The 13,662-nt window shown below is 43.1% G+C and overlaps 1 protein-coding gene across 1 annotated transcript in view; it reads left to right on the plus strand.

Annotated features, from left to right (window-relative positions):
- LOC147902304 (RNA helicase family protein) overlaps window positions 1-13,662 on the plus strand; it is a 236,498-nt gene that overhangs the window by 88,223 nt on the left and 134,613 nt on the right. The window contains exons 17-22 of the mRNA XM_087373377.1: window positions 1,779-1,861; window positions 1,961-2,147; window positions 2,302-2,457; window positions 2,577-2,678; window positions 6,238-6,387; window positions 6,626-6,730. Of these exons, the coding sequence (XP_087229503.1) occupies window positions 1,779-1,861; window positions 1,961-2,147; window positions 2,302-2,457; window positions 2,577-2,678; window positions 6,238-6,387; window positions 6,626-6,730 (783 nt within the window). The remainder of the gene's footprint in view (window positions 1-1,778; window positions 1,862-1,960; window positions 2,148-2,301; window positions 2,458-2,576; window positions 2,679-6,237; window positions 6,388-6,625; window positions 6,731-13,662) is intronic.

Consider the following 13,662-nt stretch of genomic DNA (forward strand, 5'->3'; position numbering starts at 1 on the left):
TCCAAACATGGCAGAAAAAGTCTCAGGCTGCTTTCGATGCATCACATTTGTTCTCCCAAGATGCATGGTAGATTGAACATCACGGATATTCATGTGCATATTCTTGCCCACAGGGGGAAAATGTTGCTGCAATTTCTGCAAGGTGATCAGGCTTGGGCTTTTATGATTAGGACTTTGGTCACTCATATCAGTATCTTTGTGTTTGGTCATTGGCAACTCGATCACTGGGATTTCTCTTTTGGCTGCACTGATGGCACTTTGCCTGGATGCCCTTTTGTCTCCCGCTTGCTTCTTGACTAGAAGCATGTTCTTTCTCATCTGGAATGGAATGGACGGCAATCTTTGCTTGGGAATTCTTTGAGAGCTGAAAGCATTCACTGGTCGAAAGTCTTTCAGCCTCCCTTGGCTTTACAGGAACCTTGACGTTCCTACTTTGTCTCGTTTAAAGGCATCACCTGGGTTGCTGATGTTATAAGATGATGATGGTATTGTGCTCCCCTTTTCTCTAGCAGCCACTACATATGGATTGGGCTCTCATTATTGTCCTTTGTGGCAACAAATTACTTCTATGCTTTCGCCCTTTGTTCCGATTCCTCCTTTGGAACTCCAGGACCGACTGGAAGATTGGACTTTGACTCCTCCAGGGTCCTCTTCTCGTCCTTTGAGGCTATCTTAAATTATTGTACCTGCATTGTATAAAATCCTTTTGCCTCAACCTCGGGTTTCAGAGAGAGGTGATTCTGTTTGGCGAATGCATCGCCCAGCCAAGTGGTGGAGGAAAAGATTATAGCAACTTTGGGCCTATAAAGTACCGCTTCGACAACAGGTTTTCTTTTGGCGAGTTCTTTTGGGAGTGTTTCCATCTGGACAGCTATTAGCTCATCGACACATTGCTCCTGCACTTTGCCATAGATGTTCTGCTTCTTCGGAGAGTGTGCCTCACTTGTTTTGGCATTGTCCGTGCTCTCGTGAGTTTTTTGATATGCTTCGACAGCACCTACGAGCGAGATTCCCATCTGTCCCGTTTGGGAAGTTCTTCTGGCTATTTGGGTTTTATCCATCCAAACTGGAGTTTCATCTTTTCTTCGTTTGGGTTCGCTACTGGGCACTATGGACTTTATGGACATATAGGAATTGTAAAGTCTTTGGTGATCCTACTTTCTCTCTATTTGGGTTTTTTAGGCGTTCTCTGCAGCAATCTTTCTTTGATTGCTTGCAGACCCACTACATAGATCATGAGGTCTTTTTGGCATATACTGAAATTTTCAGTTGATGTAATTTTAGCACCTTTTTTTTTTTGGGGAGGTTGCTACTCATATAATATAATCAATCAAAGATTTCACCCAAAAAAAAAAAAAGAAGAAAAGTGTGTGTATACACGATTATTCGGACTGGGTCACATGAACTTTGTAATATTGGATAGGGTTAGTTGCTACTTTTGTTGGTACAGTTTGCCTGTACAGTTTGCCTTATTAATCTAGACGGTTACTAGAGTGTGTTTGTCAGCATAGCACATGGTAGCCCATGTTGCTATATCTATCTTGTGCTCCTTTGCCGTTACATAAAACATTTGTATCTACATGCTAGTCAGATGTCACCAAAATATTTGTCTTTACATGCTAGTCAGATGTTTAATCTGGTGCTTTCTCACAATGTGGAGGCAACATTCACGGCCACTTGAGTGGAAAACCCTCTATTTGTCATCTATATAGGTTATTGGGTTTGTTAAAATGGTCGTCTCACAAAGTTGTGAATTTAAGAACATGCTGGTATGGCAGGGAGATTTTGCTCTTATAATTTTGAAGGATTTGATTGAGAGAAGACGAAGTGGTGGACTGTTTCCATTGAAAATAGTGTTAATGTAAGGCGTTCGGTATGCTTTGCAAATTGAATTATTGCCATTACATCATTTGCCTGTGGCTCTACAAGCAAGTTTTGATATTGCCCGTAAAATGGACAGGTCAGCTACAATTGATGCAAGGATATTTTCACAATACTTTGATAACTGTCCAGTTGTGACTGTTGAGGGTCGCACCTTTCCTGTGGACACCCTGTATCTAGAGGATGTTTATGAGATGCTAGATTACAGACTTACATCAGAGTCTCCAGTGGCAGTAAGAAGTAATCATATTCCACCCAAGAAGAATGTAAGGGTTTTGAGTTCGTTTGTCGTACATGGAAGGTTTTGTCTCCAACAATGCATGCTGGTGTAGTTTCGTAATAGAATACATTTTATAAACCTCTCCTTGAGATGGGGATACTTAACATTCAGTGTAGTCTTTTCATCATCTTCTATTGCAGAGAGCTGCTCAAAGTCTCACCAGCAGTAATAGAGGAAGGCAGAATCTCATTCAGTCTGGGTGGGGGGATGAGTATGCACTTGAGGAAGACCCTTATAATCCCATGTATGATGAACAGCTTTACAATGGTTATAGTGAAAAAACAAAGAAAAACCTGGTTTGTATAGTTCATATTCCACCTGCACACATCTGTATTTTATTCCTTGCTGTGCTATTTCTGCTTGTCAATCTGCTTATTGGATCTGTTGGTGGGATTATTTTGTTGGTTGCTTTCAGGCTATCCTCAATGAAGATGCCATTGATTTTGACCTGCTAGAAGATCTGATTGTGTACATTGATCAAACTGGTGGCAGTGGGGCAGTTCTGGTGTTTCTGCCTGTATGCTTTATTCTTCCTCTTTTACTTATCTGTTTTGAATTCAGTGAAGCTAAGTTTTGACCAATGCAACATATCTGCTTGTAAGCAGAATTCTGTGGTATGATTCCTCAAAGCTTATTATGCTTACACTAGCTTACAGTTTGAGACGTTCATAAAGTGAGTGTTTGCAGTGTTTAAGGTCTGGACTTAAAATGGTATAAACAACAGCTCTGGAGTATGTTGGCAAGTCCTAGTAATCTACCTGTGATATTCAGATCTGATAACCTGCCTGTCATAGTACGTGTTAATCTAATTATCTTATTAGAATATTAGCAAAGCTGGGGCCAGTTATTACGAGTTTTGATATAGAGATTAATTCTCACTGATGTGACTAAACAAGACATGTAAGAGGAGCCGCATTATGCTGTCACATGGGCTGGACTGTGTGTTCCTGCTTTAGTTCCATTAATTTCATCACAGTTTCAAACCTTTCAAGTCCTTAATTATTCGGGTTTGTCAGCTTTTGTTTACACTTAAACATAAATGAGATAAGCTGCGTTTAAAGCTGGAGTCCTTATGGGCAGCCGATAGAGGCAGTGTACCAGCTGAAGTGCTTGTAATGACCGAGAGGATTTAGGAGATGCAAATGATTTCTGGGGGAGTAAATCAAATGTATGTTTTAAAGGTGATGTGCAAATGTCATTGTAACTGAGAACACAAAGCATGGACTCGTTCCTCTGAGGCAGATGATAATGATGGCTCTTCACAATGTAAAAAGTGCATCTTTCTTTCTTTTAAAAAGAGTGTTGTGGTAGTTTTGAGCATTTTCTGGCATTGACTTCTCGTTTATTGCCACATTGTGCCACTGCTGGCGAAAGGAGTTGGAGTGATAATCTCTGACCTGAAACCTTAGTTTTGAAAGTTTTGTGGATCAATAAACTAACCGCTCTGAGTTCCCATGATCCTTGCTAGTCTTTTGCTAACTCAGGTATGACCATAACAATAGCATACTAACTTAGTTTTATGCAAAACCAGGCTTGGGAAGGTAGTCCTACATATAGCCTGATTTTGCAGTTCTGGCATTGGCCTCTCCTTCATTGCCACATCATGCTGCTGCTGGCCAAAAGAGTTGGGGTGCTAATCTCGGATCTGAATCCTTAGTTTTGATCCAATCCCTTGGATAACCTAACAAGGGACCAATTTCAAATCACAGGTGATAGACATACTAGCATTAAAGTGTCTTGGCGTTCATCTCTCATTTTCCAGCCCCCATCATCATCAAACAGTTGGATTAGCGGAAAGACTAGTTGAAACACTGAAGCAGATGATCAAGACATACGTCAATCCCGGCCATGGCAATTGGGATCGAATTTTGCCTTATGTTTTTCCTGCGTACCACACTACAATAGAAACCTCAATTCACATTAGCCCATCAGAGGAAGGACATTCCCATTAAAGGGGTATGATGGAATGTAATGCTCAATCCTTCTTCAATTTCCCAGAATCATCACCTTGAGGGAAGGCCTACTTCATGATGTTGATCAAGCTTGAGGGAAGTGTTGAGAGTTCACACTCAACATCATGTGATCACGTGTACATAGCACCATCATGTGATCATATGTGCATAGCACTAACCTTATAGAGTGCTATAAAGGAAAGGGTTAGATCCCCTAACCCTAAATGGGTTTGTATATATTCTATTTTTTCAACTAAATCTAGTGTACAGTTAGTCAACAGTTAGTCATTTGTGGTGTGCTCTCTAGCTGTGCACTCTCTCCTCATCTCCACTCTCCTCCTCTCCCCTCTTCATATTTTGTCATGCTATTCTTACCGACTCTCCCTACTAGCAGAAATAGCGCTTGTGTTAACCATATTAAAGCGCTTGGGACAAACCTGGTATTAGGAGGTGGTCCTAACCAATTCCCAAATAGCGCTTGTGTTAGCCTCGCCACTCCTAGGCTTGGGTGATTTGGGGCTCAAACTCCCTGAGCGCCCTCACACCTTCACTTGTTTGTGGTCATGCATGATGCATGAGACTCAAACCTGGAGTAGCGAGGCTCAGCTTCATCGAGACACTCAATGGTAACCTTTTCTCGAGATGATATTTGGGGAACAAACTCCCTGAGTTTGAGCTGTACTCCTTTCATGGCTATTTTCATTGGCGTCGCTATTTCCTCTGCCCGATCTCTTTACGGATGTGACCCATAGTTCCCACCTCAACTGCTGGAATTACAAATTCCAAGAAGATGCACAGGCGCAATTGGCTGGTATAATCATCTCCACAAGGTCCAACCGATGCTATGATCAGCCCTACTCAACAAACTGCGAGTAGCACAAACTCGACAACAACGACTGGACAACGAAGGACATGCAGATGTCAAATACTGTGAAAGCAATCTCATCTCAGTATATTACCGAGTGCATCATAAGGGATTGTGTGAAACAATTGGATTGGCCCATACAAGATTTTTCTCCACAACCCAACGTACACATACAAGATGCAGAGGATTGCACTGAGTTCCCACAATCCTTGCTAGTCTTTTTCTAACTCAGGTATGACCAGAACAATAGCATACAATTATTTTTGGCAAGCTAGTCCTACATGTAGCCATTTTTTTCTAAGTGGAAGAGTTATCAAGTGGTCATGTCTTAGTTTGTCGCCAGGCCTTCTGCTCCTTAGTCAAGAATTTCACTGGAAGGTATGGGATCTAATTCAAATCACCTGGTTGAATTCATCCATTTGTGGAGACAAACCTATCTCATTCTTGTAATTACATGGAAATCAGTGGACTTTTATGCTTAGAGGCCTGTTGTCCTTATTTACATCCTCACATTTGTTAGGAATTGAGGTTGAGTTTCATGGTTTCAAAGAGGGTGTTAAAAACTGAATGTCTTGTGATGTTCTCATTGCATGGTCACGACTATTCTAAGGGCACCAGTCATTTTATAAGGATGATAGTTGTCTATCTCTCTTGTCAGTCAGACTAATGATGTAGCTCAACATCTTATGTATCAGAATCAGTTTAAAAATCTGTTGGGTGTGTTGCCTTTCCGTCTCTTATTTAGGAGATTATGTGGAGGACTTGCCAAGCAAGGGAATGCCAAGAGCTTCTTAACCAATAGCCATCTCCTGGTAGATGCAACACTTTGTTAGGATCAGATGGAAAGGGGCTTGGGAAAAATGGACGCCCTTGATCTGGACAGCGAAGAATGTTTTGTGATATAATGAGGAATCTTAGAGGCGTGGACCACTGCATGAAAGTGACCTACACTGGAAGACCACCATTCCAAATGAAATGGAAGGTTGAAATGAGGAACAGTGTGCCTGCACAGGGCAAAACATAGGATTGCTTCATAGTTTGTTTTGCACGTAAGGAGGAAAATGGGGGAAATTTACTGCAAATTTAGGATTGGGAAACTATTCTTTGATGTGTGTTCCAAAGTGGAAGCATTATCAAGTGGTCAGGCCTTATTTTGTTCAAGACTTTTCATTGGTGTGGAATGCAAATCAGATCACCCAGTTGAATTAGTCCATCTGTGGAGATCCTAATGTTACTCTATGGTGCTATACTTGATGCAGGGAATGGCGGATATTCATTCTCTAGTGGATCGATTAGCAGCTTCCAAACACTTCCGTGGCGCCTCAGATTGGATACTACCTTTGCATTCGTCAGTATCCATTCTTGAACAACGGAAAGCATTTCAAACTCCTCCAAGTGGTGTACGCAAGGTTGGATTTTCATATATGATTTTTTTAAAACAGTAGATGCTTTATGTGGTGTGCTGGTCACTTTCCACAAGCAACTATGTGGTTTCATCATGACTGAGTGCATTATAAATGAAGTATTCTTATAACTTTTTAAGGTTTCAAGAATCCATATCGATACACACCTTGTAATTCATAGTAAAGTTGGCACTTAGTGCTCGACAGATCAACCCCATCAATAATAAATTGTCTTGTTTTGCAGGTTGTGGTAGCAACGAACATTGCAGAGACAAGCATAACGATTGAGGATGTTGTCCATGTTATCGATTGTGGCAAGCACAAAGAGATCCAATATGATCCTCACAGAGTTAGTGCTCTTATATATTGTTTAAAAATTCTTTGGCCTTTCAGATCATTTGTAATTATGGGCTAGAAGCTCAGCAAATATTGAAGAGTGCAAATAAGAAATGGGTTTGAACTTTGATCTTAAAAGAAATGTTTGTTTCTGCATTAAAAATCTTCCAAGTAACCGAGAGTATGGACATATATGGTCTTGGAGAGAGCTGCATATCCCTGTGATCCATCCAGTCTTGGTGAAAGACTGTGTAGGGTTGCTAAGATCCCGGTTGGTCAGTGCTCGCTCCTAGATGCTAGGAATGTCTTCCTTTGCGTTGCCATTTGGATCAATCTAGCTACAACCTGTCGTTCTGGGAGAGACAGAAAGGTCATCAGACCATTCTCTGCATATCCTGTGCTGAGCCGAGTATCCCTGACACTGCCATATAAATCAAATGCTCGCCCTCAATCAAACAGTCCAGAGATTTTACAGAGCCTCTCCTTCCTGGGGGTGTCTGTCCATCTACTGGTCTCTACCTCCAGGTCATGCGAGCTGACTCTAGATCTGCAAATAGCCTGTTTCTTGTACATGGAGATATTGTCCTTGAGATACTGTTGCTCATTGTTTGTTAACATGGGGTTATTTCTTTCTTGTAAAACTCCATTTCCTCCTTACATCACTTTATAATTTTCAAGAGAAGCCCTATCTAGATTTCTTTAAGGGCAGGGTGTGAGACCGGCTATGGTCCCAAAGGTCCCTGAAGAAGTCTTACACAAATTGTCCACCACTTTCTGCTGCACAAAGTCCCATTTCTTCTATGAAGAAGTCTGGGATCTTCTGCTATCTGGGGCCATGTCCCATAGTGGGTCTCATGAGTCTAGACCTAAGTCGGAGAATCTCATGTATGAAGAGTATGGTGGATGTCTGAGTCATCAATGGCTACTCATATTCGTGTATCCATGGGAGAAAAGGCATTGATATCTCCCTCAGATCTCATATTACATGGACATCGCATTTGGACATGCTCTTAAGTGTGTATTACAAAGTGGTGCAAAGCCTTAGGTCCTGTGGTGTCGTGTGGTTGTAATCTCGTGACCTGCCGCAATCTGGTATCTATGAGATGAGGTTTCGAGCTGGCCCATGGTCATCCATACTGCATGGAAGATTGATGTACAAGTATCTTGGCGCCTGGAGAGAGTGTTCCCACAATAATTGCTTTCTGTAGAAGGCCATGTTGGTCCCATGCGGCTACATGGGAAATATCTATGTCCTATGGATGTATACTTGCCATAGGTCAGCTCAGATGAGTTGATGAGTAGCCTGCTGTGTCAGATGCAAGAAAGGGGCATTTAGTGAGTTCTGATATGGCGGTGATCAATAGGCATGTCCTGCAATCAAAACCAGCGTGAGATGATCATCTAGATATGTCCTTGTTCCCTTCAAAGCTGCTCTCATACTCATAAAAGTAGATCTATATGCTGTTGTCCTGAATCTCACAATCATAGGTCTAGATGGTGCATCATTCTTGCCTACTCTCCACAGCCACCCCTCCGGAGCCTCATATTCTGCTCTCTCTCCTCAATTCCCTCCTGTGGGCTGACTCCCAAGTATATCCTATCACTGCAGGCAGCCCTCTCTCAGGGTTCTCATGTGTCTCAGTGTAGAAGATCAGGTCTCTTTCAGTGTATGTCTCTAAGAAGCCCCCAAGGTCGGACCAGAGGGTGCCATTGCAATTCCACACCGCTATCATCAGCTTATTATGTGCTCTTATCTCATGGGTCTGACACCGTCATTTGTTTTTCGCTGCACCCTCTTCCTGCTCCCCTCTTTCTGCCCTCTCTCGGATAGTTACCTTCCCGTCTCTGTAGGCTGCCCATTTCCCTTCTTGCCTTGCTTCCATAACTCGCACCATCCCTTCCCTCCTGTGCTCTTGTTGCAGGAGTGTGAGATCATCATCCAAATAGATTTTGGTGCCCTTCAGTGTGGTCCTCATGTCCATGAGAGTAGATCTTTCATTTGCTGTCCGCAATTTGATCACCATGAGCCTTGTCGGTGCATCTGTCTCACTTACTCTTTGTTATGCTCTAGCCGAGATAGCATGACCTCGGAAAGATCGGTGGGCATTTTCTCTTAGATGACCAACTTTTATAATAATTAGTGTGCGTAAATGAAATGGTCAAGAGAAGTAACTGCCAAGGTCCTAGGTGAGGGTGAAATGGCATTGACTAGGTGGTTCTGAGTGCTAAGGCCTAGGTGCACCTAAATGTGCAATAATGCCAAGGGGCAAATGGTTTTAATGTGCCCCAAGAGAGGGGTAAATGGTGCACCAAGTGAAAGGCTAAAATGATGACATGTGGCAAGGGGGAACCATCTAGGGAGTTGAGGGTCTCGTGGATATGCATGAGGAAAACAAGAAAGACGTATGAATTGGAAAATGCGATCTAGGAGAGTATGGCTGGGTGGAACAATTGTGATGCCATCGCCCGTGATCTGAGTGTGAGTTAGAATCGAGATTGTATCAATTGGTATCAGAGCTGAAGGTAAGGAAAGGAGGCTCGTAGGCTGTGACGGACAGCAGGCGGTGGGAAAAGAAATTTTTAACGGCTGCTCGTCGACGTGCTCCACGAAGACCATCGTCGCCTACAAAGACCATGGAGAAGACAATCGTAGGCTGGGAGCGCAGAGGTGACGCGGGCCGTTCGTGACGGGGAACCTCTGGTGGCGGAAGATTTCGATCAAGCTTTGACAGGCGTCTCAGGTGGACGTTCTGCTAGGACGGCGTAGCGTAGGATTGACGGACATTTGTTGCAGGCTTTCCTCCATCAGAACATGGTCCGTCAACGAGTTTTGGGAACTCGGTCAGTCATCCTTTTTAGTTACCCCTGGTGGAGCATCGACGGGCGACTGTGTGGAGACAAGTGAAGGCTGAACGGGGCGAAGACCTGCGGATCATAGTTGACGTGACGAATTGGAAGGCTCTGAACGAAGATGCCGTTGCAGGCCATATGATCTACCAGTTAATTCTGAGCGCAGTTGGCAGTGAACGCTGTTGACGTGAGAGATTTGTACACAGGGAAAATCAGGAAGCGAGAGGCACACAAATTATCAATTTTTGCCTTTAACCTTGTCTCAGAGCGAAGCGCGCATACTCAATCTGCGTGGAGCTTCCAGGGAGCATTTTTTCCCCTCTATACAAATTTTGGGTGGTTGTCGATTTGTTTTCTACAACAGAGGCTGTCGTTTAATTTCCTGCATAACAAAAGGGAGATCTGAAAAAAATAAATAAATCTATTTTCCCTTGTGAAACTATGGAGGCAGAAGGACTGAATTCTAGGGTGAATCCTAGTGAGTCTAGAGTACGGTCTGCACAACAAATGTCACATCACACAACACCTACTTTGGTCGGTAGGATTTCGATATTAGAAGATGCTTTACAGCAGATTATGAACCAGTAGCTTCAAGTGAACGCTGGTCAGAATGAGATCAGGGAGATGGTGCAAGCCTTGTCGGCTAGACCGTCTAGAATTGATAAGGGCAAAGCTCTAGCAGAGCCAGAGCCCAGTATACATTCATCAGAGCGTGCAAGGGTCAAGGTGCCTAATATTGCTAACTATAGACCAGAGAAGTACGCTGGTTAGATGACCGAGCGTAGTTCTGATGTGATCGAGGTTTGGTTACACAAGTGGGAAGAAGCCTTCGCCATTTGTGAAATCAGATTTGATCTAAAGAAAATCCGTGAGGCCACTCACCTGTTTATTGAGGCAGTGGATAAATGGTGGATAAAGCAACATAAGGATCAAGTTGCTCCTACCACCTGGGAAGGGTTTAAAGCTGAATTTAAGAAACACTTTCTTCCACCTGATGAAGACTCCCGAGCTTGGGATGCTTACAGAAGTCTTCGTCAGAGGAGTCTGTCGGTGGCAAAGTACACTGACAAATTCAGGGAATGTGTCATGAAAATAACAGACCCTCTCCCTATGTCGATTCAGTTAAAAGACTATATCTATGGACTGAACGACAAGATCAAAATGGAAGTTCGGGCTAAATATGTGACTACATTAGATGAATCTATTGCAGTAGCCCTGAACTATGAGGATGCCAGAGGTAGACCTAGTGGATTTGTGCAGGTAGGGACTCAGTATGAGTACCCGAAAAAAGGGGGATTTCAGAGGAAATGGACTTCAAAGACAAGTGTCTCGCAGCCAAGTGGCCAAACCAAGCAGGTGAAGCCGGGTTGAGGGACCAGCAAAAACAAGTACCATCGTTGGGGTGAAAAGGAAGATAACTCCAATGGCAGCCCAGGCTTGGTCAAAGTCCTCGTTGACCCCTGAACAAAAAGAGAAAGCTAGAAAAGAAGGATTGTGCTTCGGCTGCCTTCAGCGACATCAGTGGAAAGATTGTCCATTGAATAAAGACCGTCGCACAGCTAATATGATAATATCTGAATGCAACGTGGAAATGCAGGAGAGTCCCAATGCGGAACATATGCAGATGCAATTGGTGGGACCTTCTCAGAGGTTAGTACCTGTGTTGTTAAGTGTGTCTGTTACTAAGTTAGTAAGTGGTGCACCTGATAACATCCTTTCTAAGCCCGCAGCAACAGGGTATACGGTTTTCGATGAGCCCGAGTTGATTAAAATGAAAGGGCAAGTAACCAGTCATGATAAGCGTCAACACACAATGTAATCAACTCAAAGCTTATTAAGAGGCTCAAATTGAAAACTAGTCCGTCTGACTATGCTTATACGGTTAGGATGGCGGACGGAAGTTCAACTGAAGTATGGGACCAAAGGGTTACCCAGTTGGAACTTCGAATTCAGGACTATGTTGAGAAGCTGGACTTTAAATTGACCAGACTTGCTCACGCAGATATAGCCCTAGGCATGGCTTGGCATTTTCGGAAAAATCCAGCCATTGATTGGAAGAAGCATATTTACCAGTTCAAGATGAACGGGGTAGAATATGTTTTGTGAGGTGAGAAGGATTTACCTCGAGGACCACTGATTTCAGCCATGGAAATTCGGAGGACTCCGAAAGAGTTTCTGTATCTGTGTATAGCATCGGTAGAGTCGATTGATAATGCATCGACTAGCACTGAGGCTACCCAAGATGGGGAAATGGCCGAGTTGGCTAAAGAGATATCAGAGAAGTTCTCTGAATGTTTTAGGGATGAACTACCTTATGGGTTACCTCCAGAGCGGAAAGTTCAGCATAAGATTGAACTGATCCCGGGGGTAGAACCTGTAAATAGACCTCCCTATAGAATGAGTTTTACTGAAGAGGCGGAGGTGCGTAGACAACTGGAAGAATACCTCAAGTTGGGGCAGATTCAACCAAGTTTCTCACCTTTTGCTTCGCCAGTGATATTAAAGAAGAAAAAGGATGATATGTTTCGCCTCTGTATAGATTACAGAGCATTGAATAATATCACTGTTAAGCAAAGGTATCCGATGGCTCGGATTGATGATTTGCTAGATGCATTACATGGGGCCGTGATTTTCAGCAAGATAGATCTTAAGTGTGGCTACCATCTGGATTAGAGCCGAGGATGTGCATAAAACCGCTTTCAGAAGCAGGTTTGGTCATTATGAGTTTTTGGTAATGCCCTTTGGACTTACCAATGCTCCAGTGACATTCGTCATGCTTATGAACGATTTGCTACGTCCGTATATTGGAAAGTTCGTAGTACATTTTATTGACGATATCCTGATATTCAGTAAAAGTATTACTGAGCATCGTGAACACTTAAGAATAGTGTTCAGTACTTTGAGGAAAGCCAGTCTTTATGTAAATAAAAAGAAAACTATACTGTGTCTGGTTAGGCTGGAATATTTAGGGTTCATAATTACTCCACAGGGGGTAGAAATGGATCCGAAGAAAGTCGCAGCGATACTAACTTGGCCAATCCCTCAGAGTCTGACCGCGTTTTGCGATCATTCTTGGGATTTGTCCAGTTTTATAGAAGGCATATCAAAGGATATTCCGGAATAGTATCGCCATTGACTGATCTGACCTCAGATAAAGTACCTTTTATTTGGGGACAGAATCAACAAGAAAGTTTTAACACCATAAAACAAGCTGTGGTCACAGGACCGGTGTTAAAAATAGTTGATCCCCAGAAACCGTTGTTCCTAGAAACCGATGCAAGTGGCATTGCGGTAGGAGCAGTTCTCCTTGAAGAGGGAAGGCCAGTAGCCTTTGAAAGCAAGAAGCTTTCTCCCTCTCAAAGGAATTGGCCAACTCATGAATTGGAGTTGTATCCTGTTGTTATCCATGCTTTGAAAACATGGAGGCATTATTTGTATGGTTCAGAGTTTTATGTGGATGTGGATCATGATACTCTGAAACATTTTTATAAACAGCCTGACTTGAGGGGCCGCCAAGCTAGGTGGGCAGAGCTCATGCAGGAGTTTAATTTAACGATTCGGTACCGAAGAGGAAAAGACAATAAGGTTGCTGATGCGTTGTCTCGCATTATGCACAACCTGAGTTTCACGGTATTAGAGAGTGCTCTAATGACCGAGATCAGAGAAACTCAAAAGGTGGACGAGTTTGTCCAGAGCTTATGGCCTAAGGCTCATGTGTTGAAACCCGGGGAAAATGATAAGGATGACTTGGCATCTAGAAAAGGCCAAACTTATGCAAGATATACCATAAGGGATGGTATGCTAGAAAGAAATGGCAAGGTTGTAGTACCTAGTCAGAATGATCTTAGGCAGAGAGTCATTCGACAGTGCCATGATAGCCCGTGTGCGGGACATCCAGGAGTCGAGAAGACATATGATCTTGTGAAGCGAGATTTCTTCTGGCCAAAGATAAAAAAGCATATTCATGAATGTGACACGGTGTTTCTCGTGTCAGGTAAGCAAGGCCGAATGGGTGAAGCCACTCGGACTTTTACAGCCCTTGGAGATACCACTAAGTGGGAGAGCATTTCCATGACTTTATTGTAGGGCTGCCTA

Source organism: Dipteris shenzhenensis, chromosome 4 (assembly GCF_047967505.1).
Source record: "Dipteris shenzhenensis isolate YYH24624 ecotype China chromosome 4, Dip_SZ_1.0, whole genome shotgun sequence".
Classification (NCBI taxonomy): Eukaryota; Viridiplantae; Streptophyta; class Polypodiopsida; order Gleicheniales; family Dipteridaceae; genus Dipteris; species Dipteris shenzhenensis.